The 26,719-nt window shown below is 39.8% G+C and overlaps 2 protein-coding genes and 1 pseudogene across 6 annotated transcripts in view; 2 read left to right on the forward strand and 1 right to left on the reverse strand.

Annotated features, from left to right (window-relative positions):
- Positions 1-26,719, forward strand: part of LOC132540855 (prorelaxin H2-like) — a 256,765-nt gene that overhangs the window by 51,325 nt on the left and 178,721 nt on the right. The gene's annotated exons all lie outside the window — the stretch shown is intronic.
- On the forward strand, positions 5,243-7,284 carry LOC103112050 (sphingosine-1-phosphate phosphatase 1-like; annotated as a pseudogene).
- Positions 15,729-26,719, reverse strand: part of JAK2 (Janus kinase 2) — an 85,879-nt gene continuing 74,888 nt past the window's right edge. For all 5 annotated transcript variants that reach the window (XM_060199315.1, XM_060199313.1, XM_060199314.1 and 2 more), the window contains 3 exons: positions 22,202-22,319; positions 17,969-18,082; positions 15,729-17,287 (listed from right to left, as the gene is read on the reverse strand). In XM_060199315.1, coding sequence (XP_060055298.1) covers positions 17,180-17,287; positions 17,969-18,082; positions 22,202-22,319 — 340 coding nt within the window. In that variant the 3' untranslated portion in view covers positions 15,729-17,179. The remainder of the gene's footprint in view (positions 17,288-17,968; positions 18,083-22,201; positions 22,320-26,719) is intronic.

The raw sequence follows: 26,719 nt of genomic DNA on the forward strand, positions 1-26,719 counted from the left end.
TCGCTGGGGAGCCAGAGACGACCCGAACTGCCCCTGCGGCTCCAGACAGACTATGACCCACATAGTCAACGACTGCCACCTCTCCAGATTCAAAGGAGGTCTCGGAACTTTACATCAGGCTCAACCTGACGCTGTTGACTGGCTACGGAAGAAGGGCAAACGCTAGAAGAAGAATGACCCAGGTTCAAATCCCTAATCCCCATCTGCAATGAGGAAACTTCATGAGCAGTGGAGCAGTGCTGCAGGTGTCTCTCCTTCACTATGTCTTCTTTCTCATTAAAAAAATAAGTAAATAATTTAAATATGATGAATATGAAAATATGGAGAAAGAAAATTAAGAGATGAAAGAATGAATAGGCTCAGGCAAGTAAAAGAGGAAAGTAGATAAATAGGAAAAGAACATTTTTGAACATCTATTCTGCCATATGCTATAGTAATTGTCTTTCTCCCATCTTAGAGATGAAGTTGAGACTAAGAGAATCTGCAATACTTACCCAAGGTAGCACAATCATTAAGGGATTGGCTTCAGTTGTATCTAATTCCACCGCCTATGAATTTCCTAGTTGATATGAAAGAGTGAATCCGTGGATTTTATTTTCAACAGAATCTATTTGGTTTTGATCTACTTTGGTTTAGAAGCCTATGCGTATTTCAGAAGTACAATTTTTCACCTCCTCACAATGCATTTTCCCACCACTTCCCCCTACCAAACCACCAGTGTCCTTCCACCAGTGTCCACTGGACTACCCTTCCCCTTCTACTCCTTTGTTAAACTGAGTTCTGCTATCCAAGTCTCTATTCTGATGGACTTTATTGATTTTTAAAAGAGAGATAGAGGAGATACATCAGCCAAACACAACTCTAACATACACAGCCAGAGAATAGAAACTGGGCCTCAGGCATGCAAGTCCTGCACTCCACCACTGAGCCAAGTGCCAAGGAATTCCTCTTCATTCAACTTTGTACTTCCAGATTCCTGGTTTGTTGTTTTTTTGTTTTTTTTAAACACAAATATGCTTTTACTTGTCACTTAGATGATACAAAATTAGTTTTGGTGTGCCATCTACTGGCTATTTAGGAAGGTTTTCATCTTCAACTGAGTGAAACAGTACTGAATATAGCTATATGCTCATATATACAATATGCTCAGTCACTGGAGGTTATAAAAGCAGAACTTGAAGTTGACTGAGTATTTGAAAAGCATGTTGGATTTTTTAAATGCATTTCAGGGATAAGATATATTTGCCAAAGTCAAAATTGTGCTATTTCCTTTCCTAGCTCATAGGACTCATAAACTCCATTTTGAGTGGCACACTTTTTTTTTCTTTATTGGGGAATTAATTTTTTACATTCAACGGCAAATACAATAGTTTGTACATGCATAATATTTCTCAGTTTTCCATATAACAGGTGGAACACTTGAGTGGCACACTTCTTAACAAAACCTCAAAACCTAGATATAGACCAGGGCCCATGAGATGGGGCATATGTACATATATCCATAAGTTAGGGGAAAATATATACCTTATAACAAAAGTGCACAATATTTTCAGCGAGTTCTTCTTCTAGCGTTTGCCCTTCTTCCATAGCCAGTCAACAGCGTCAGGTTGAGCCTGATGTAAAGTTCCGAGACCTCCTTTGAATCTGGAGAGGTGGCAGTCATTGACTATGTGGGTCATAGTCTGTCTGTAGCCGCAGGGGCAGTTCGGGTCATCTCTGGCTCCCCAGCGATGGAACATAGCGGTGCACCGGCCATGGCCTGTTCGATAGCGATTGAGGAGGGCCCAATCATAACGTGCTAGGTCAAAGCCGGGTTGACGCTTGCAGGGGTCTGTGATGAGGTGTTTGTTCTTTACCTCAGCTGACTGCCAACTCTGTTTCCAAGAGACTGGAACAGAGAAGTTCAGTGTAGGCATAGGGGACCAGATTGGGTGACGAGACGTCAAGCGTTGGACAGGGTGGGCGAAGATATCTGCGTATATTGGCAGGTCCGGTCGAACGTAGACGTGGGAAGTGAACTTAGATGATGCCGCATCCCGACGAATATCTGGCGGGGCAATGTTGCTAAGAACTGGCAGCGAGTCAATAAATACAACAAGAAAGTTCTTTTAGAAAGAACTAAAAAAATTACCTTAAAGTACCTAATGAAGCAGTTTCTACTTAGACCTAGACACCCTCCTCACCTACCTTCTATCACACATCCCCCAATCACTCCAAAGCTAACTTTGTTAGACAAAGTAAGGACTACAAAAGCTTAATAAAGGCAAGAGACTGGCATACTTTAATGATGACTCTTTAGTCACTACCAGGCCACCCCATCACCTGGGGCCCTAGTCAGGGAGCCCAGGGATTCCCACACAGACATGATGGACATAGACCTCTAACAGATTCCTCTCACCACTATCACTGCTCATCTCCATCAGGAACAGCATAATGGACCCCTCTGTGGGCCCCTATAGGATCTTTATCTCAATGTGGATATATAATGGTAGGGAATGTTCCACTCTCTGAAGGGAGGTTGGACAACATACTCTACCTACTACCCAAAGAAGATGGGTCCTGAAATTACTGCAGTCTGGAATGCTTTCAGCCACAGAATGTGAGCGCAGACCTACAGGGATGCAGAGGTTACATAGGCTCCTGAGCTGACTATGAGCCCCAGATCAAACCAATAGACTTTACAGTTAACAAGATTTATATACTTTCCCCATGTTTGGGAGCTACTCTCTTCCTTAATCCAGCTTTTGAGTCCTTTTTCAACTACGACACCATCTTCCCAGACAATAACCTGGGTCCATCTGCATATCAGATGTCAGGCTCAGGCAAAAACTAGTAAAGTCATGGGCCCTCTGAAATATACCTAAAATAGACCTACTATCTTTTTCCAAAAATATAGACCCTAAATCTTCATCTGCAATATTCTTGCCTTTAGGTTCATGATTAGTTGATAATTTGTTCATAATTTTTTCTGCATTATATCTTAACTCTTTCAGACACCAGGTTTCAGATGCTGCCATGATGCCAAACAGACTTCCTTGGGCAGAGGACCCCACCATGTGTCTTGGAGCCCTGCCTCCCGAGAGCCCTGCCCACTAGGGAAAGAGAGACAGGCTGGGAGTATGGATTGACCTGCCAACGCCCATGTTCAATGGAGAAGCAATTACAGAAGCCAGACCTTCCACCATGTGCACCACACAATGATCCTGGGTCCATACTTCCAGAGGGATAAAGAATAGGGAAGTTATCAAGGGAGGGGATTGGATATGGAACTCTGGGGGTGGACTTTGTGTGGAAATGTATCCCTCCTATCCTATAGTCTTGTCAATATTTCCATCTTATAAATTAAATTTTTTTAATTTAAAAAATAAAAAATGTGCCTTTTTTTACTTCTGTTTTATTATTGTTATTTTAATAAAAAGGAAACACTGACAAAACCATAGGATAAGAGGGGTGCAAATCCACACAATTCCCACCACCAGAACTCTGAGTCCCATCCCCTCCCTTGATAGCTTTCCTAGTCTTTTTTTATTTATTCCCTTTTGTTGCCCTTGTTGTTTTATTGTTGTAGTTATTATTGTTGTTGGATAGGACAGAGAGAAATGGAGAGAGGAGGGGAAGACAGAGAGGAGGAGAGAAAGATAGACACCTGCAGACCTGCTTCACCACCTGTGAAGCGACTCCCCTGCAAGTGGGGAGCCGGGGTTCGAACCGGGATCCTTATGCCGGTCCTTGTGCTTTGCGCCACCTGCGCTTAACCCGCTGCACTACAGCCCGACTCCCAGCTTTCCTAGTCTTTAACCTTCTGGGAGTATGGACCCAGGGTCATTGTGGGATTCAGAAAGTGGAAGGTCTGGCTTCTGTAATTGCTTCCCCGCTGAACATGGGCATTGACAGGTTGATCCATACTCCCAGCCTGCTTCTCTCTTTCCCTAGTGGGGCAGGGTTCTGGGGAAGTGGGCTCCAGGACACATTGGTGGGGTTGTCTGTCCAGGGAAATCTGGTTGGCATCATGCTAGCATCTGGAACCTAGTGGCTAAAAAGAGAGTTAACATATAAAGCCAAACAAGTTGTTGACTAATCATGAACCTAAAGGCTGGAACAGTGCAGATGAAGAGTTGGGGGGTGGGGGTCTCCGTTTTGTGCCATTTTTTTCCACTCCTCTGTACCCAGATTCCCCTAACCCCTTGATTTCTCCCTCATTTGTTCCTATTAGCCCTTCCTTTCTTACTAACTTTGAAGGATAATAGTCAGTGTATATGTCATAGTTTTTTTGCATTTTTTATAAATATTTCCCTCAAAATCTCATTGAGTACAATCAGGCATCAGGGTCTCCTTTATGGAGGTGTGAAAGCCATACTGTCTACTCTGTGAGAATGTTCCAGAACCCAGCAGCTGGACTTTTAGGTGGGCACTGCTTCCTCTTGGGAATGCCAAATCCCTGGGATCAAGGTCCATAGCGAAAAAGGTCATTTTGTCTATGTCCTATGTGGGAGCCATAAAGCTTCCTGACTGTGGGATTAATCCTTGGGCATGCTGGCTGTGCCCAATGAGCCATAATGCATATCAGATGTCAGGGTCAGGCAAAAACAAATGAAGTCATGGGCCCTTTGGAATATACCTAAAATAGACCTACTGGCTATCACAAAAACGGAGACCCCAAATCTTCATCTGCAATATTCCAGCCTTTAGGTTCATGATTACTCAACAATTTGTTTGGCTTTATATGTTAACTCTTTTCAACCACCAGGTTCCAGATGCTAGCATGATGACAACCAGACTTCCCTGGACAGACGACCTTGTCAATGTGTCCTGGAGCTTTGCTTCCCCAGATCCCCGCCCCACTAGGGAGAGAGAGAGGCAGGCTGGGAGTATGGATCGAGCTGTCAACACCCATGTTCAGTGGGGAAGCAATTACAGAAGCCAGACCTTCCACCTTCTGCACCTCATAATGACCCTGGATCCATACTCCCAGAGGGATAAAGAATAGGAAAGCTATGAGGGGAGAGAGGTGATACGGAGCTCTGGTGGTGGGAATTGTACCCCTCTTATCCTGTGGTTTTGTCAGTGTTTCCATTTTATAAATAAATACACTAAAATAATTTTTTAAAAAGCTTGCATACATTAACTATGGATTCAGCTTTCAAGGAGCCACTGAGTTACCTTCTCTGGTATTAAGAGAGGGACTGGGAGCAAATGCTCCCCCTCATTTTCTTTTCTCATCAGTGCCTAGCCACTGTACTCCATGGACGTGCCCCTTAGTAGGGGTTTGGGTCAGAGCCATCCATGTGACAAGCAGCTAAAAAGTCAGCAGCAAAAGATACGCACAAGTTTGTTTCATTTGCCTAAACAGCAATTCTTCTTCAGCAACCAGTTCACTTCTCCACAAACTTCACAGAGGGTCACCCTCAGCTTACACCAGGGGTGCACTGTCAAAAACAACATCCACATGAATGTTCCCCAAGCAGAGGACAATGGATGCCAGACTAGATACAGGGACCACACAGACCTAGGGGGACTGGTGGGAAGTCTGAGGTCTGAGGCAAGTGGGGCTCAAGAGCTAGTAGTTGTCCTCACATTTGCAGTGAGAGTCCTGCAGACACTTGCCAACGCCAAAGTCCACCACATGGCAAAATCCAACAATAGATGAGTGGTAGAGAAAGTGGTGGTATATGTCCACAATGAAGCACTACTCGGTGGACCGCCACTCCAGCCTGTGGGCCACGCAGGGACTCCCCTCCTACCACCATCCTGCTGCCTGAGGGCAGCGCGGTTGGCATTAAGCATGTCGCTAAGGCAACAGCTGGCACTGCTAGCTGGTCAGGGCTGACCTCGCCGCGGGTGGAGGGGGCTCTGCAACTCACTGACGGGCGGGGAGGGCCAGCTGGCAACTGGCCGCTCTACTACCTGTTGTGCCTGGGCACGGAGCTGGGCAACGAGCTCTTCTATAGTCTTCTTCCCTTTCTGGATCTGGAGCCTGGACCCCCTGGTGGGCTGGCAGCTCGTGGTCACCTGGGAGCTGGTCATGTACGTGGGCCAGTGCACCAAGGACATTGTGTGCTGGCAGCTGTCCGCCTGGCCACCCATGATCAAGTCGGAGGGCTTCTACAACTCAGAGAACAGCATGCCCTCCACCCACGCCATGTCGGGCACCGCCATCCCCACCACCATGGTCCTCCTCACCTATGGCCGCTGGCAGTAGCCTCTTATCTATGGACTGATTCTTATTCCCTGCTGCTGTTCTCTAGTTTGTGTAAGTAGAATTTACATGGGAGTGCACTCCATTCTGGATATTATTGCTGGATTCCTATATCCTCTTTTATTTTTATTTTTTATATTTATTTTCCCTTTTGTTGCCCTTGCTTTTCATTGTTGTTGTTGATTTCGTCGTTGTTAGATAGGACAGAGAGAAATGGAGAGAGGGGGGGAAGACAGAGAGGGGGAGAGAAAAATAGACACCTGCAGATCTGCTTCACTGCCTGTGAAGTGACTTCCCTGCAGGTGGGGAGCCGGGGGCTGGAACCGGGATCCTAACGCCAATCCTTGCGCTGGTCCGCGGCCGGTCCTTGCGCTTTGCACCATGTGTGCTTAACCCACTGCACTACCGCCCTACTCCCCTGATATACTCTTTTAATCTTAGGTGTCTTCTATCCAGTTTTGGAACTGATTGACAACTTCAACCAAACTCACAAATACGCTCCATTAATGATCACTGGGCTTCACTGGGAAATTTTTCCTTCACTCATCTTGAGGAGACACAGCTGAGACTCTAGGAAGTGGTGCTGGAATTGCATGTGGATCTCACATTGCCTATAATTTGGGTCTAATGGTAGATCCTTCTCTGGATATGTTACCTCTAGCTAGGCCTCCTGTTACTGTGACTCTGTTAGGAAAAGCCATATTACGAATCCTCATAGGGATGGGGTTTGTACTAATTGTCAAATTTATAATGAAAAAGACCACCATTCCGTTAGCCTGTAAAATGTTCAGTATTCCATGTGATGATATCCGTAAAGCAAGACAGCACATGGAAGTTGAACTTCCTTATCGATATATAACATATGGAATGGTTGGCCTATTACATTCTCTGTTCCTTATGTATTTTCCTTTATTGGTCTCTCTTGATGGAGAAATACTGTTTCTGATAATAAAGGAGAATATCAGTTACTGATGCCTAAAAATACATTCTAGTGAAAAGCCAAATCAGAGTTAGGCTTTTGCAGGAATTTAACTTAAATACTTATTTAAGTAAATTCATGAGTCAGTGCATCTTATCATTGCACATACAAATATTTTTTAAGTGAGCTATCTCTTTTTATCTCTTTATCTCATTTTAAGTGAGCTATCTCTTTTTTAATATTTATTTATCCCCTTTTGTTGTCCTTGTTATTATCGTTGGTTATTATTGTTGTTGATGTCGTCGTTGTTGGATAGGACAGAGAAATGAAGAGAGGAGGGGAAGAGGGGGAGAGAAAGACAGACACCTGCAGACCTGCTTCACCACTGGTGAAGCGACTCCCCTGTAGGCGGGGAGCCAGGGGCTCGAACTGGGATCCTTATGCTGGTCCTTGTGCTTGGTGCCACATGAGCTGAGTTATTTCAACTCTGAGAAAAATGATAAGTATCCATTTAGAACTTTAATATTTGGAGAGTTTTGTGCTGCTGTGGGTTCAAGTTATATGTATTGAGGTACATAATATGCAGTTATGTATCAAATATGTGTTATATATATATATATATATATATGATAATCTACCCAAGTTGTTTTTAACTGTGAGAATGTATTATAAAATCTGTAATAATATGCAAACAGTTGTGCCTGTGTATTTGGACTTAATACAGGTATGTTGTTATTAATAGTCATATTGAATGTTTATTTACTATGAGAGCCATTTCCTGAATTGAACTGCGTAATTACTAAGCCACATTCTTCATATGCTGCCACATACTGATTTACTGCCTCTCTACACTGCCATCACCTTTCCTTTACCCATAATATTAAACATAGGAGGCATTTTAATGGGTGAAATTTTTAGTAAAACAGTTTTTGGATTCCTCTTTCCCCAATTATGTTCACTATGTTGAATGTACTTTACTTGCAGTTGTTCAGGATATCAGTTTAAAAATTCAGGTGCTGGTTTTTATTGCTTGCTAGTTGTGCCTTTATGTTTTTAAGAAATGCCATGTATATTGTGATCTAAAAATAAGACTGATCGATGTATAATCACACAAGTATTTTAAATATATATGTCAAGCTAAACAGAGCTAAAAGTAAGCCATGTTCAATTATTTAATCTTTGTTTAGAAAGAAATGTGGAATGGGTTAGTCTTCCTCACTTTTACTGGGAAGCTAGATTGATAATTACTTCCATTTTGTAGATATTTTTCTGTGCATTGTAAGTTACTGAACAAAATATATTTTTCGTACATTGTCTTGATTGTTTATACTGCAAGTTGATATTTCCAGTGAATAGAAAGCTATTGAAGTTTGCAGATGGGACAATGCACATGCTTCATATGTAAACAAACAATTTTTCTAAATTATTTGGACAGGATCAGATTTAGCAGTGTTATCTTTTAATGCACATTTACTAGCTTCTAAGATAGATCATAAAATTTGAAAGTACCAATATTTAGATTCTATTCTTTTTTCAACTCATTATTTTCAGAGTGGAAATTTATCTATTCTTTATTCTGTCTGTGACTTTTTTATATTTTGATGTATAATTGTAATTAGGTTATCATTAAGTTTATTTGTAGTAACTTTTTCACAAAAGAATTAACTTTCAATATAAATGAGTATCAATTATAGAATTACTGACTTCAGTGCAATATCTGTCTGATTATCCAGAAATATCTCTTAAGATGTTACTATTTTGGGGTAGCATAGCTAATTTGAGCTCATATTTTTCTAACTCTGAGAATACAGGGACATGGTAACATTTACCAAGACCGAACCTGATAATTTAAGAAAAAGTAACTAAATTTGGAATCTTTTACCCATTAGTTAAAAAGGAAACTAGGACATTTAGGAACGCATTGGTGTGCTGGAAAATGTATAAAGAACTTCTCTTTCAAAATGTATTTAATGAATTGAATTTTAGGAACTATTTCCCATAATTTGGGTCTATACTCTTCCATTAATTTTTGTATGTAGCTTAAGAGGCATTTGGAAATACTCCATTTCTTTGTGTTTTATTTTCTGTTCTGTGATAATTCCATGCTAAATGTATTTTAAAAATAAAAGTAAAATTCTGGAGAGAAAAAAAAATAAGAAATACTACTCAGTTACCAAGAATGAATTCACATTCTGCACGTCTTCTTGAATGGAACATGAAGACATCACGTTAAGTGAGATCAGACAGAAAGAGAAGGATGAATGTGGGATGATCTCACTCATGGACAAAAATTGAGAAATAAGAAAGGGAAACACAAAGCAGAACTTGGAGTGGGTTTTGGTGTATCGCACCAAAGCAAAGGACTCTGGGGGAGGATGGGGGGGAGCTTTCAGGTGGAGAACCTAGGCTGAGGGTGAGGGTGTTTTGCAGAAAACAGAAATTTAACACCCATATAAACAACTATAATTACTGTAAACCATTAATCCCCTTCCCCACCCCCAACAAAATCTGCTTTTGAAAATTTCTAGTGGATGAAAAAAAAAAAAACTGTGGTAGAAAGAGAGGGCAAAGTCAACAAAGGTACAGTGTGTGCTCTCAGCACAAGTCTGGAGTGGTCCTGTCTCAGTGACCCAAATTTGCCGTATCATGAAATATCCAGAGTTGAGAGCGGTTGGATAAGGCGGGCAGGCCTCAGCCATGACTGAACCTGTCTAGTTTATGAGGCCACTATTCCAGTTTTCTCTTCACCCTGTTGTTGGAGAGGGATTTCCATATCAGAGTTAGTGGAATGGCCACACACTGCATTCAACATGTGACAAAAGACACAGAAGGCTACCAGCAGTTTATTCATCACAGATACTCACAGTCCATGGCAAGAAGGCTCATGGGAGCTCCGAGAAGAGTGTCCAGCTGTGTCAAGCAGCCCTTGTAGGCTCCAAAGAGGGAGTATACCCTCAGTATCCATGAGAGGAGGGAACTGATGTCTCTGAACTCTGGGTCTGGTGGAGAAATAACACCTACCACTCCACAGAGATGAGAGGAATTGCACCTGGGCCTCCAAGTGAAGAAGGATACTGAGGTAGATGCTCCATCTGTGGGAGCAGAGCAGGGAGCAGAACTTGTGGTTAGGTCGTATCAGCCTCTCCCCATGTCACTAGCTGTCAAGGCAACATGCCATTCTGAATGCAAATTTTGGACTCAGTAAACTTTAGGGTGATTGATAACGGCCAGCACAGATGGATACCCATTTTCAAGTGTCTTACAACATGAAGAGCATATGCCATTAGTGAACAAAACTAAAATTCTTGTTTCCATGCAGCTTTAGTGGAAATAAAAAGGAAAAAGAAAATAGCAAACTTACCTTATTTGTTTGATATGTTTTCAAGAGCTGGGTAACAGAACTGTTTCAAGACCCAAATTTCAGGCCTGGGAGGTGGCATTCCTGGTTGAAAATACATGTAACCATGCAAAGAGAACCAGGTTTGAGGCCCTTCCCGACCCACCCCCCGCCGCCACCTGCAGGGTAGAAGCTTCACAAGAAACAAAACAGTGCTGCAGGTATCTCCCTTCGGTCTTGCTCTCCACTTTTATCCTCTATAAAAAAATAAATAAATAAATTTTAAAAAGCCAGGAGCAGTAGCATAGTACAGGCACCAAACCCCAGGAGTCCCAGCAACAATATTAGTGACAGAAAAGAAAATCACAATTTTATTTTCCATTTTCCTGATAACACAGCTGACAATTTGTCTTCTCAAGCTTCCTGATCTCTATAACCTCCTGCTTATACCATATTTTCCTTACCACCTTGTTCTGTGTATTACTTGCCAAAAGATCTAAAAGCTACCTCAGGTCATGCTGCTCAAAGCTGACTCACTTAACTCCAATAAATAGCATAAATAAGCAGGTTCCCTGTTCTATAGGTATTAAAAAGCAAAATTAAATACAAAACCAAAGAATACAAATCTGCTAGTTAATGAAGGCAGTGTAGGCTGGTCCTCCCCAAGAAGTCTCTTCAGATCCTGGCATCTCTGAATGGAAACAAGATTTCCAAGCCAGTAGGAAAGGAGCTACAAAGGAGGGGATTCAAAGATATCACACAATAAACTTGCAGCACATATAAACAGCAGAGGAACAGCACAGAGTACCCAAAAGGGCAAAGGTGATTTGTAAATTTTTACAGCCCTTCCCACCCCTAATCCCCAAAGCTGGTGGATTCAAGAAGGAAGAGGATTTGAGCATTTGCATTCAGGAGGCAAGCAGCATTGCACTACCATCTGAGGCTAGACTTGGACTTCTGATTTTTAAAGAAATGCTTCTAGGATTTCCACCATGTACTCTTTATAAACAATGCAGTAGACACCCTACTTCCAGTAATTCTTGAGTGTCCCAGCATGACCTACTAAAGATCTTTCCATTAGACCTTAGAATTTGTAAGTATGGAAAAGAACAAACTCTATGTAAAGCTTCCACCATCTAAGCAGTAACATTTGATATAAGCACAACAGAAATTAATTTCTTAACCTAATAAAGCAAAACCTAATATATATATATATATATATATATATATATATATATATATATAACAGTAAAACCTAATAACTGTGATAAAGTAAAGCAAAAGTCCAGGTTTAGTATTATTACAGGCTTTCTCTAAATCTCTCTAAACCAGGATGTGTAACTCACACTCTCTTAGTTGACAATATGAAAGGAAGTGACTTATGATGATTACTTATTATGCCAATATTTCAAATCTGCAAGGAATATGCTAAAGGCACAATGAAAAAAAGAACACAGTTTCAATAAACTGACCACCTCATGGAAAATAAATACGTACCCAGGAACAGAGTTGTATAAATTTTCTGACACCTAGCACACAATTAAACTGTTCAAATAAAAGTTAAAAATCAGATAAACATCAGTTGTGATAAAAAATTTCACTTTAAACCATAATATTTGGGTTGAAAGCAGTCTTCAATGGAAATGATACTGACAGCTTATGTAAAAGTAACATGAAAATGTGATTACTTCCCTAAACACATAGCGATGGATATGAAATTATGTTTACAAAGAGAGTAATATACTGAAATATTTACAGAACTAGGTAATTCCAAAGAAATTTACCATTACACAATATTAATTAGCATTGTTACAGTGATTATGTTTGTTGAGTTGAACCAACTGAACAGTTGCAGAATTCATTTCTTTCCTGCATGACCAAAATTTAAATTTTAAAATATCTCAAACTCTGAATAAATAAGTCTTCTTGAAAACTGTTAGTGATTGTGAGATAGAGCATAGAAACGAGTAGAGCATAGAAACTGCATGGGTGAGGTCCCAGGTTTGATCCCTCACATACCAAGTCTAATATTCTGACACTCTCTCATGAATTAACTTTTTAAAAACTTGCAATTTTACAATAAGGTAGTCATCTCACTCTGAAAATTTAAGAATGTTGACATGGATTCCCTTTTACCTAAAAAAATGAATTATTTTAAAGGTTTTTTTAAAAAAATATTTACTTTTTATTCCCTTTTGTTGCCCTTGTTGTTTTGTTGTAGTTATTATTGTTGTTATTGATGTTGTTGTTGTTGTTGAATAGGACAGAGAAATGGAGAGAGAAGGGGAAGACAGAGAGGGGAAAGAAAGACACCTGCAGACCTGCTCCACGGCTTGTGAAGTGACTCCCCTGCAGGTGGGGAGCCGGGGACTCAAACCGGGATCCTTCCGACATTCCTTGTGCTTTGCACCACCTGGGCTTAAGCCACTGCGCTACAACAGCCTGAATCCCAGGTTTTTTAAGAAGTCTATTTTACCTCATTGGTTTCAAGAAAAAAATGTTAGACTTTTAGCAAATTACTTTTAAGTATATGAGCACAAAAGTTTGAAATCAAATATTTTTTTCTTGGCCTCCAGGATTATTACTGGGGCTCGGTGCCTGCACTACAAATCCACTGCTCCTGGAGGCCATTTTTCCCATTTTGTTGTTGTTGTTATTATTGTATTGTTGTTGTTCTTATATTGTTGTTGTTGGACAGGACAGAGAGAAATTGAGAGAGGTGGGGAAAAGAAGGGGAAAGACACCTGCAGACCTGCTTCACTGCTTGTGAAGCAAGCCCCCTGCAGGTAGGGAGTAGGGGCTCTGTTTAAACCTGGTCCTGGCAATTTGCACCATGTGCACTTAACCCAGTGCGCGACTGCCCAGCCTCCAATATGCTACTTTTGACTTGAAAAGTAGAATGGGAGAATCTCTTAGTTGTACTAAGTTATTAAAAAGAAATTAATAACTCAATTTCATCAAAATATCTGTATTTTTTGTTAATCTAGCATCATTTCAGATGATTATCTGTCTTTGGTAAAAGGGTTTAAAGTTAGTGAATGCAAAAATCTTCACTTTCATTCTGCCCACCAAAAAAACTTGAGGCATTTTTCAATTAAACTAGCTCTAAAACTTTTTAAAACACAGACTGAGTCTTTTTAATACATAGGCTGAGTCTTTGAGTCTTTTTAATACATAGGCTGAGTCTTTGATATGTTGACTCTCTCAAAAGCCTAGACCAGGGAGAACAGAAGCAACTGGTGGCACCGCTATATACAAGATGCTAGATATTATACAGCAAACCCTGACAAAGGGACTTTTCAAAGTTAACCCAATTACCAAATAATGTGATGATAACAATAACTATCCATTGTCTTCTTGAACCCTAAGACAGCAGGAACCTCACATTTCCACTGTAGAGCTTATATTTCCCCCAGTCCTGGAACCTTAGGGTGGGGCCCACTTTCCTGCATGCTTCTCTCAATTCATATCAAATAATATTGCATCTGCCGATCGCAACCTAATCAACGCAACGAGTGCCACCCCAGCATGCTTCAACTCAGACTGTGTCCAGAGACTTCACGTGTGGAATGACAACCCTTTAGCTTCATCACTCGGGTGAGACCTTTCCTTTCATAGTATTCTCTAATTCCATTCCAGGTGTTCCACTCCCCAATAAAGTCCCCAAACCTAGATATAGACCAGGTCCCCTGAGATAGAGCATGTTCACACATGTCCATAAACTAGGGAAAAATATATGCCTGAAAGCAGTAGTACACAAGAGTTTGCAGTGAGTACCCCCCCCCAACACTTCCTCTCCACTATTCCAGCCTTTGGGTCCGTGATTGTTCAACAATTTGTTTGGCTTTGTATGTTAACTCTCTTTTCAGCCACCAGGTTCCAGATGCCAGCATGATGCTGGCCAGGCTTCCCTGGACTGACGACCCCACCAATGTGTCCTGGAGCTCCACTTCCCCAGAGACCCACCCTACTAGAGAAAGAGAGAGGCAGACTGGGAGTATGTATTGACCAGTCAACGCCCATGTTCAGCGGGGAAGCAATTACAGAAGCCAGACCTTCCACCTTCTGCAACCCACAATGGCCCTGGATCCATGCTCCCAGAGGGATAGAGAATGGGAAAGCTATCGGGGGAGGGGATGGGATATGGAGACTGGGTGGTGGGAACTGTGGAGTTGTACCCGTCCTATCTTACGGTTTTGTTAATGTCTCCTTTCTTAAATTAATTAATTAATTAATTAAATTGAAATTGTCAGGAACAATGAAAATTCTCAAATTTAAAAAATAACATATTGGGGGAGTTGAGTAGTAGCGCAGCGGGTTAAGCGCACATGGCACAAAGCGCAAGGGCCGGCTTAAGGATCCCAGTTCGAGCCCCCGGCTCTCCCCACCTGCAGGGGAGTCACTTCACAAGCAGTGGAGCAGGTCTGCAGGTGTCTTTCTCTCCCCGTCTTCCCCTCCTCTCTCCATTTCTCTGTCCAACAACAATGACATCAATAACAACAACAATAACTACAACAATAATGAAAAACAACAAGGGCAACAAAAGGGAAAATAAATGAATAAATATTATTTATTCATTTATTCAAAATTCTTTAAAAAAATAAAAATAACATATAGGGAGTTGGGCAGTAGCACAGTGGGTTAAGTGCATGTGGCGCAAAGCACAAGGATCAGCATAAGGATCCCGGTTCGAGCCCCTGGCTCCCCACCTGCAGGGGAGTCACTTCACAAGCAGTGGAGCAGGTCTGCAAGTGTCTATCTTTCTCTCCCCCTCTCTGTCTTCCCCTCCTCTCTCCATTTCTGACCTATCCAACAATGATGACATCAATAACAACAATAATAACTACAACAATAAAACAATAAAGGCAACAAAAGGGAAGATAAATATTTCAAAAAAATAACATATAGCACTGCAAAGAAAGTAAACTTTCTTGTTAGTCAAAATACCAAATATTTAAACTTTGCCTAAATCTATTCTTCCATACACACACATACATACACCATATTTTAGGTATAGTGTCTAGAATGAAGTAGCACCAAACAACAACAAAAACCCTCTTTATAACTTTATGAGAACTATGGTGGTTATCTTTGGGAGGTGGGATGGTAGGGACACAGAACTGTGGTGGTGGGTGCAGCTATAACCCACTATTAATCACAAAAAAAAAAATGAAGGGGAAAAACTCTTCATACTGAATTGAAAACACATATACTCTCATTTTCTTAAAGGCAAACATAAGCTTTCTACAAGTATTCTTGAATAAAATGAATAGACATACTTTTTCCACCAGTTTATTCTGATTTACCTCTTATACATAAGAGATCCTTAAAAGGGGGAATTGTTTTCATAACGGAAAGAGATCTCTGAACCCCTAAAATATGTTAGTATAAAAAAAAAACCTCAGGTTGGCAAGACAGCTTACTTAGTGCCCTTGCTTTGTCGCGGGCACGACCCAGGGTTGAAGCTGGCTCTCACCGCACTGAATGATGTTTCGGTGCTGCGGTGTCTCTGTCTATCTCTGTCTCTATTTTTGATTTCTTTGTTTGTTTTTATCTTTATTTATTTATTTATTTATTTAGGGAGAGACCATCAGAGAGGCAGAAAGAGCATGGAAGAGACTACAGCACAGAAGCTTCCATCTATGCAGCGGGGGCCAGGCTTGAACATGGCAGGGCAGTGCACTAGCCATGTGAGCTATTTCCCTGTCTTTGTCTATCTGAAAAAGTTGGCCTAGAGCAGGAAAGCCCCAGTAATGACCAAAAAAACCCCCAAATCATTATGCATCTCCACAAACTTACATTTAGGAAAACTATAAAATGTATTAAGAAATTAAGAACTGTTATATGACTTATTTCCATTTAAAATGTGAGGGACTGAAGAATCTTATTGGCAGTCATCAGGTCAAGAAATATCCATGGCATTCTTAACCTCATATTTTTCAGAGATGATTCACTGCAATCTTAAGCATTTCAGAGATAATTCTACTTAAAACACACACACACATATATATACAAGAAACACAAATAGGAAAATAGATTATGTTATATCTTTGTAAACTTGTTACATTTCAAAAGGTGTTCTGTAGGGTCAGGAAAATTTTCTGTACAAATGAAACTAAACATCTGTTCCCTTTGCTTTGAAAATATTTACAGTACATGGAACTACAAGCTAAGTGCTTGTACTGCTGGCCAGTGATAGACGAACAAGGATCTGAAGATCCCTATTCAATTACCTAAGCATCTGAACTGCTTTGTATAGTGAAGTTACTTTAGGTCAACTATGGGAAAGTTATAAACATTCATGAATACCAGCCCTTGTGTAAAACATCACACGCGATACCAAGATTTATATATTCACTGTGATAAGAACTGTACAAATATAGTCTATAAATCTTTAACACTGCAAAATGTACAATTTTTCACCTCTTAGAATCTGAGTTGAAAAAAGTCTTTTTTTCTTTTTTACTAAAGAAAAGTGGTGTTTGCTGATGATAAAGTTCATAAGACGTCAGATGACATTCTTTGCAAAGGATCATTCATCAAAACATTTTTACTGGTGTCCTCATGAAGAAATCTCACTAATCTTTGAAGGTTTTGAGCAGGTATCTTCACATCTTTGCTGACCAGCATCATTATATAAATAATAAGTTATGTAGCAATAGTCAACAGCAATAAGAGACATGCAACTTTCTTCTGTAAGTCTAATTGTCTCCGAAGTTAGTTACTTTCACCCAGTCATATTGTCCCTTATTTGATCAACTCGAAGCGCTAAGTCTCTGAAAGCAGGGCGCTGATTTACATTGTTGTTCCAGCATTCTGTCATAATCACATAGATCTGTTAAAGAAAAATCAAAACTACAATGAACACAAAATAGCATTTTTTCAGTTGATGGAAAACATGAAGGCAGAATTCACACTCAATTTTCCCATATAAGCCTGTGTCACGGCTATACCTAGATCCAGTCATATGATTATGCTATGTATCCACAAGTTTAGCAGATTTCATAGGTCAGATCAAAAAATGAACTCAAATTCTTGGATTAAGATAGAAAGAAAGAAAATGAGTGATGACTGTGGATTTAAACATATATGTGTGTATCTTGGGCCAGGGAGATATCTTAAGATTAAAGCATAGAATTTGCCTGCTTGACACCCTGGAGGCCCAAGCTCAATCTGCCTCAAGCCAGAGGGGAACAGTGTTCTGGTTTCTCTTTCATGTCCTCAATTCTCTACCTCTGATAAAAGTAAATTGCCAAGTGGCAGTAAACCTGGCAAAGCAATCACGTTCCCATGTGCAAGGGCCTGGGTTCAAGTCCCCACCCCCCACCTATAGTGGGGACGTTTTGTAAGCAGTAAAGCAGTGGTGCAGGGATGTCTCTCTCTCTTTCACTCTTTCTCCTCGTCCCCTCTCAATTTCTGTCTGTATCTAATAAATAAAACTTTTAAAAGGTTAAAAAAAATAAATAAGTAAATCTTAAAAAGAAATTTTACAAGCATTAATTTTTCTTCTCTTTACCTCATCTGGGCATCCATCTGGTCGTGGTAATCGTCCATTACTCTTCAGGAGTTCTATCAAATGAAACACAATCATCTGCCCTTGCTTGTCGTTGCCAATCATGCGCATGAATTCCTAAAACACAAGCCCATTGTGTGACCTTTTTTGGGGCGGTATATTTAATATAAAGCAGAATTTGTTTTTCTCAACCTGTTCCAGTAAATGGGGAAAGTATGTTTTCCTGTATGTATGATACCTTTTAGAAACACGTTATTTCATAAGTCAAAAAAGTCCTTTTCAGTCACATTTATCAGAACAGACTATATGATAAACACACAAACTTAAAAATACATAGTAAGAGGTAGTCAATGACACTACTAAAAGAAATGTATAATTAATACAAATAGATATAACTTCTCCCTCCTCAATTTGGCAGAACTGCTCAAAATGAGATGGTTACTACTGCTAAATGATAAAGTGTATACTCTTATGGACTGCTATCAAAAATGCAGTCTGGTACTGCTTTCCCCTACAGTGACAGGAAAAGTAAATACTTATGCATAAGCATATAGACTATCTCATTGAAGTATTGCTTATAAGAATGAAAAGTGGGAAGTCATTATCCAGAAAATATATCTGTATGATAGATGCCTAGCCAGAAGCTACAATTCATATTTTCAGTAAGTATTGGGGAAAATATACACAGTATTATATTAGTGAAAGAACAGGACACAATGAGTGGCTGAGCAAATTGCAGTATACATACACAATGGAATACTACTCAGCTATTAAAAATGGTGACTTCAGGGGTAGGTGAGATGGGGAAAAAAATGGTGATTTCACCGTTTTTAGCTCATCTTGGATAGAACTTAAAGAAATCATGTTAAGTGATATAAGTCAGAAACAGAAATCATCTCCCCAGACAAGACCTTTGGCCCACCTGGATGTTAGCTGTCAGGTTCAGGAAAAAAATCAGCAAATCCATGCACACCTTGGAATGTACCTAAAATAGACCTACTAGCTTTTTCCAAAATGGAGACCCCAAATCTCATCTGCTATATTCCAGCTTTACGTTCATGATGAGTCAACAATTTGTTCTGCTTTATATTTAATGCTTTTTCAGACACCAAGATGCTACCATGATGCCAATGTGAATGACCCTGGGCAGATGACCTCACCAATGTGTCCTGGAACCCCACTTCCCCAAAGCCCTACCCCACTAGGGAAAGACAGAAACAGGGTGGAGGTATGGGTCAACCTGTCAGCAGAGAAACAATTACAGAAGCCAGACCTTCCACCTTCTGCACCCCATAATGACCCTGGGTCCATATTCACAGAGAGATAAAGAATAGGAAAGCTTTCAAGGGAGGGGGATGAGACACGGAACTCTGATGGTGGGAATTGTGTGGAATTGCACCCCTCTTATCCTATGGTCTTTTCAATCATTATTAAATAGTAATAATGATCAGAAGGAGAAATTTCAAAATAAAACGTGTAAATTAAAAGAAGCCTGTGAGAAAGTATACCATGATGTCAAATGAGTTGTATCTGAGTGGTTGAACTAGACACTTTGACTTTCTCTTTTGTACTCTTCTATAGAAACACCATCAAAGGAGCAGAAGTTTTACATTTTAAAGTTTACAATACGACTGGAGATACAGCTCAAGCTGTTAAGAGCACAAACTCAAATTCCTGAAGAACCAGAGGGTGAAGGTTAAATCACCAGCACCATTTCATGCCTCAGCAGAGCACTGCCCCAAAACCCACTCTCTTTTTTCATCTTCTCCCCATCTTCTCTCTCATAAAATACTTCATTTGAAAAGTTTATTTTTAGTTTTACAATAATCCCCAGAATGAATCAACTTATTTTATTTACTGATAATATTAAGGGGATATATTAAATAGTATTCCACATTCCCTCCCACTGCCTCCTTTCTTACAACTGAGGTCATATTGGTTTCAACACTTGCTGTATATTAAGAGCACAACTCACTCTACTTCTAATGTGTGCTAACACATCCACTTAACACCAAGAGATCCCCTCAGCAAGGATACTGGACTTCTTCACTCTTCACTCTCCCTCCTCCTTTGGAAACCTCAGGTCTATATCAGAGTCCAAGGCTTTGTTTTCATCTGGTTTTGTCTAGTTCTTTTATTTCTTGATTTTCAACATATAAATGAAATCATCTAGTATTTATATTTCTTTTATCTTCCTCATTTTTTTCTTTCCTTTCTTATATATTTTTTATTGACCAAGGGTTATGCTGGGTCTCAGTGCCTGCACTATAAATCCACTGCTCCTGGAGGTCATGTTTAATTTTTTATTGGCTAGGATAGAAAGAAATTGAGAGAGAATGGGGAGACAGAGAGGGAGAAAAGGATAAATGCAGACCTGCTTCACTACTTGTGCAACAACCTCCTGTGTGTGTGTGTGGGGGGGATCAGCCCTTCCTTCCTTCCTTCCTTCCTTCCTTCCTTCCTTCCTTCCTTCCTTCCTCTTTCCCTTTCTCTTTCCTTCCCTCCCTCCCTTCCTCCTTATTTCACTAGCATAACCCCCTCCAGTTCCATTATGTTGTCAATGGAAAGATTCTTTTATTTTTCATAGATAAGTGGTATTCCAACACAAGTGTGTATCAATCACATATTTTTTGTTACCCTATCTTGGCTATTATAAACAGTGCTGCAATGAACGTGTGTGTGTGTGTGTGTGTGTGTGTGTGTGTGTGTGTGTGTGTGTGTGTGTGTGCGCGCGCGCGCACACACGCGCGTGTCTCAAACTAGAGCCATGCACATATAGAATACCACAATAGCCATTTTCAGAGAAAGAAAAGACACCCAAACACTATCCCACCATTCATGGAGTTAGTTCCTGGTGTTCCTATGTGGCCCCACAGTCTGATAAGGTCTACAGTGCACTGGTATAAGCTACCTTCAACCCCTGCATGTATCATTTTGAATCAGTGTTTTCATGTCTATTGGATAGATACCTAGAAGTAAAATTGCTAGGTCATGCAATAGATCTGTTTTTACTATTATTTTCATGTTATGTATTTTTGGTGATTAACAGTTTATAGTACTGCAGGGTTGCACAGTTTAACACCACACCCAGCACCAAAGCTCTGTGCTTTGATCCTCTCTTTGGTAACCACCCTAGTTCTCACAAAGTCCTAGAGACTGTTTGCTTGTTTCTTTCTTTCTTTTTTCAAGTATTCCAGTATTTCCAGTATTCCACATGAGTGAAATCATCCAGTAGTTAGTTGTCTTTCATCTCTTTATTTCACTAAGCATAATCACCTCCAGCTCCACTCACTTTGTCCCCAAGGATACAATATCTCCATTTTTACCACAGAGTAGTAGCTTCTTTCACCAGTCATCGGTCACTGGGTATTCAGGCTGCATCCAGTCTCTGGTTATTATGAATAATGCAGCTATGACATATGTCCCTTCAAATTAGTGTTTGCATATCCTTTGGATACATGCCCAGGAGTGGTACATAAGGTAATTCCATTTGTATTTGTTTAAGCAATCTCCATGCAGTCTTACAAAGGGGCTGCACCAGTTTGCATTCCCACTAGCAACACAGCAGAGCCCCTTTTTCTGCACAACCTCACCAGCATCTACCATTTCCACATGGTCATATAAATTGATGCAGAAAAGACATCTGTCAAATTCCAACATCCATTTATGATAAAGGCCTTACAGAAACTAAGAGCAGATGGACAATTCCTCAGCATAATAATATTTTTACTACTTTGAGGTATCTCCACTCTGCTTTCCACACAGACTGTACCAGTTTGCATTTCACCAACAGTGAAGGACAATTCCTTTTTCTTTAGAATCATGCCAGTCCTTCTTGTTACTGTCCTTTTTAACAGACACATTCTTGCAGATGTGAAGTGCTAACTCAGGCTGACCTTGGTTTGCCTTTTTTGACAGTACATAATGATGAGCAGTTTTTCATGCGCCTTTTAGCCATTTGTATATCTTCCTGGGAGGATGTTTCTTTTGCTTCCAGTTAGATGTATTCACTTTTTATTTTCTCTACCTTGCCACTAGGTCTCTGAAGTATCCCTGAGATCAAAGTTGTGGAGTATACTTCAGCCCTAACTTTTTAAAAAGCTAGGTGAATTTCAGGAATAAAGCTGGGGTTATTGTGTTGAACACTGCTCTGTAAATTAGCAATAGGAGGTCGGTGAATGAGCCACAGGGAGATTACTGTTTTAAATGTTTAAAGTAAACAAAAAGCATACTGACCGCTGGTGGGCTTTTACTCTTCTCAATGTAAGTGAAAAGTTCATACAGAACTACTCCAAAGCTCCAGACATCTGAGGCCACAGAAAACTTGCTTTCCGTCAGGGATTCTGGAGCATACCTGTAGTATCAGAAAGCATTTAGAAGTCAGTTACCTGATGGGTCATTTTTTAAAATTTCATCTACCAATCATTAAATTAAAAAGAAAAAGTCATACAGAATAGAAGATGGCGTGCATGAAGCTTCAGACCTGCTCACACAGTCGGCACTTAACTGATACCTGGGCAATCAAATTTTAGGATAGTTTTCTACGATTTCTTAAATGAAAATAGTATGACAGGAAACCTAAACTGTTTTTGCTAAACACCTGCTTTCCTCTAGGGGGTCTGGAATCTGGGCAGGCAGAGAGTATCTCTGTGACCTGCCCCAATAAGCTCTCTAATGAGCTTCCGTAGTATACAATTCACAGGCATCGTCACACTTCACCACTTGGGGAGTTAAGTGTATCCCATATGACTTCATTAAGACAGAAGCCTTGAAACATGTTTGGTTTTCTCCAAATATCACCCCAGTCTCCTTTAACTTTTGCTGACTTTCCTTTGGCTGATATCCTTACAGTGAGCTCTAGTGCTAAGTATGACTGTATACTGAGTTCTATGAGTTATTCTAGTGAATGACCAAACCTGATGTTCTTGAGAACCTCTGACACACAAAAGGAAATTTTCTTAATTATTTTTGTCTCTATAGGTAACACAAAAGTATCTTCTAAGAACTAAAAGAATAGCCTGATCTTTTCACAGGTAAAATACAAATAATAATAATAATAATAACTTGGGGATTGGGCGGTAGCACAGCGGGTTAAGTGCAGGTGGCGCAAGGCACAAGGACCTGTCGGTGTAAGGATCCCTGTTGGAGCCCCCGGTTCCCCACCTGCATGGGAGTCACTGGTGAAGCAGGTCTGCAGGTGTCTTTCTCTCCCCCTCTCTGTCTTCCCCTCTTCTCTCCATTTCTTTCTGTCCTATCCAACAACAACAATAACTACAATAATAAAACAAGGACAACAAAAGGGAAAATAATTTAAAAAAACCTTTTCTTTGCTTAAAAATTGCAAATTTATTATTATCTCAAGTTTCTATATGTGATTAGTCTAGGTACATGTTGCCTGGTTCTTTGCTTAAGGTGTCACATGGCTAAAATCAAGGTATCAGCTGGACATACAATATGAGGTTTGGGGTAGTCTTCCAAAAAGTACAAGGTTGTTGGTACAATTTTTTTTTGTTTCTGTTGTGTGTGTTTACTTACTAAACTCCTGTTTTTTATATTGCATATACAGTTACTCTCAGCTTTTTTTGAGCAGTTTCAAGGGACTGCCACTACATTATAATTTAATTCTAGTCTACTATAAAACTGACTAAATTAATTTAATTTTAAAGCAAATCAATAATTTAATAGTTAATTTTTTTCACTTTTTTACTTATTTTCCCTTTTGTTGCCCTTGTTTTTTAAACTGTTGTTGTAGTTATTGTTGTTGTTACTGATGTTGTCATTGTTAGATAAGACAGAGAAATGGAGAGAGAAGGGGAAGACAGAGAGGGGGAGAGAAAGGTAAACACCTGAAAACCTGCTTCACCACCTGTGAAGCCACTCCCCTGCAGGTGGGGAGCCGGGGGCTCGAACCAGGATCTTTACGCTGGACCTTGCACTTCATGCCACGTGCGCTTAACCTGCTGCACTACCACCCGACTCCCTAGCATTAATTTTTTTTAAATTTCTTTATTGGGGGATTAATGTTTTACAGTCAACAGTAAATACAATAGTTTGTACATGCATAACATTTCTCAGTTTTCCACATAACAATACAACCCCCACTAGGTCCTCTGTCATCCTTTTCCAAGACCTGTATGCCCCCCACCCCCCACCTGTATCCACCCCAGAGTCTTTTACTTTGGTGCAGTACACCAACTCCAGTTCAAGTTCTACTTGTGTTTTCTCTTCTGATCTTGTTTTTCAAATTCCCTAGCAGTTGACTTTTTAAAAATTTATTTTCCCTTTTGTTGCCCTTGTTGTTGTAGTTATTATTGTTATTGATGTCATTGTTGTTAGATAGGACAGAAAGAAATGGAGAGAGGAGGGGAAGACAGAAAGGAAGAGAGAAAGAAAGACACCTGCAGACCTGCTTCACTGCTTGTGAAGTGACCCCCCTGCAGGTGGGGAGCTGGGGGCTCGAACCGGGATCCTTACGCTTGTCCTTACGCTTTATGCCACGTTGCACTTAAGCCACTGCACTACTGCTGGACTCCTAGCAGTTAATTTTTAAAGGTAGTATATTGACTTTCTTTTCCCTGACACCAAATTATTTACTTTGTAAATATATAACAGTTTATTTAAGGAATAGAGTGTGAAATGATTTCTACTTGGCATTTGAAAACTGTACAAGATGCATTCCTTATGTTCATTCTGTACAACATACAGGAATGAACTTTTATCCATAAAAATCATCTGTAGTAGAAAACATTTTACCCGACTTCCACACAATAAGTTAGTCACAGAAGCTCATGCTTCCCATCTTCTCTTCAAAGAACTGACCAATGTCACTGGCATTTCTACAGCATAACTCTAGTACATTGTCCTGCACACCTGCACTTTTGTTCTCCTGTTTTTAAATCTTACCAAGAATTAACTTTATCTGTTCCCAAACATGTTATGAAAATGTGAATTTTATTTGTTACTGTAAATTAGAAAAGAACTTGTTAACAGAAAGAAAGTAGCATAAGAGAGAAAACGTAAAATAAAAAGTCACAGTAGAGAAATGGGTGTTCATTCAAGCACTAATACAGTAGAATTTTGGCCAACAAACTGTGAATATAATGGTCTGACTGCTAAGTTTATCCTTGTTACAGAGAATGATTACAGTGATCTGTAAATGAGTAATAAATGAGTAAATGAGTAGTAAATGAGAATAAAAATCTGAACCACATCAATTAAACCTCTCCATGAAAATCCAGTTTGAGTTTGCTCACTTCTATACATCCTTTCTGACTATGGATGGTCTTAATGACCTCATGCCACTGAATTACTTGAGTACTTAAAAATCCATACTACACAATTTACCATGTAATAAAATATTATTTTCAAATTTAGTTAAATATTATTTTCATGTACTTACTTATTTTTAAAAGTTATGTTAGTTTTATACCACAGAGAATGTGACTTCTCTGAAAGCAGTGCTACTTCCCCAACCCTTGCAAAATATTCTTTTGAAAATATTTTCATGAAAGTGTTCTTTGTAATTATCCCCTTCATCTCCACAGCTGTCTTTCCCACATCACATAATCAAGAACACAAATGAAAAATTAAAACAATAGTTCTCCCTTAAAAATGAAGGAAAACATCTTCCTCTTAATAAGATTTATATTAGAAAATATAAAATTAAAAATTCTTTGGTAGTTTGAAATGTATGTAAATCTTCTTTTAAGCTTGTATTGAAAAATCTTTGAAGGCCAGGTGGTGATGCACTTCATGAAGTCCACACATTGGTGCACAAAGACCTGGGTTCAAGCCCCTGCTCCCCATTTACAGAGTAAAAGCTTCACAAATGGTGAAGCAGATCTGCAGGTCTTTCTCTCTCTCTCTCTCTCTCTCTCTCTCTCTCTCTCTCTCTCTCTGTACCTATCTCTCTCTTCCCTCTAAATTTCTGTCCTATCAAATAAAAATAAAATTAATAAGAGAAAATAAATTTTTTTTTAAAAAAAAACTTTTGACAGTTTTTGATGCAAGCAAGCCTTGATTCTTAACCTGAGAACCATCTCTTTGGAACCATCAGAGAATAATCATCAAGAAAGTATTCCTGTCCTTCAGTTTCTAAGGGAGAGTGGGAGCCTAAGTACAACAGGTTCCTCCTTCTTAGGAGGAGTTTATTATTTCAGTGGTCAGAGCCAAATAAATCACACAGATGTAATCACTCCAACTAGCAAATGAATTAAGATAAAAAAAAAATGTGTGACAAATGGTGCTGCCCAGTCCTCCCTGTTATTTTTACCTTGAGAACAAGTGTATAATGGGTTGAATCTGCTTGGTTATATAAAAAAGTGACATTTCGGGAATCAGGCTGCAGCGCAGTGGTTAAACACAGGTGGTGTAAAGCGCAAGGACCGGAGTAAGGATCCCGGTTTGAGCCCTGGCTCCCCACCTGCAGGGGAGTCGCTTCACAGGTGGTGAAGCAGGTCTGCAGGTGTCTATCTTTCTCCCCCTCTATCTGTCTTCCCCTTCTTTCTCCATTTCTCTCTGTCCTATCCAACAATGACAACAACAATAATAATAACCACAACAATAAAACAATAAGGGCAACAAAAGGGAATAAATAAATAAATATTTTAAAAAATGAGAAAAAAAGTGACATTTCTGTTGTTGCAATTTCTTAGCAAACTGCTTGCCATGCTCACTGCTCTCTTATTATTGCTTATTCATAATAAAATCTTCCTGTCTATATTAAAAAGACTCAGTCTGTGTTTTAAAAACTTC

Source organism: Erinaceus europaeus, chromosome 10 (genome assembly GCF_950295315.1).
Source record: "Erinaceus europaeus chromosome 10, mEriEur2.1, whole genome shotgun sequence".
Classification (NCBI taxonomy): Eukaryota; Metazoa; Chordata; class Mammalia; order Eulipotyphla; family Erinaceidae; genus Erinaceus; species Erinaceus europaeus.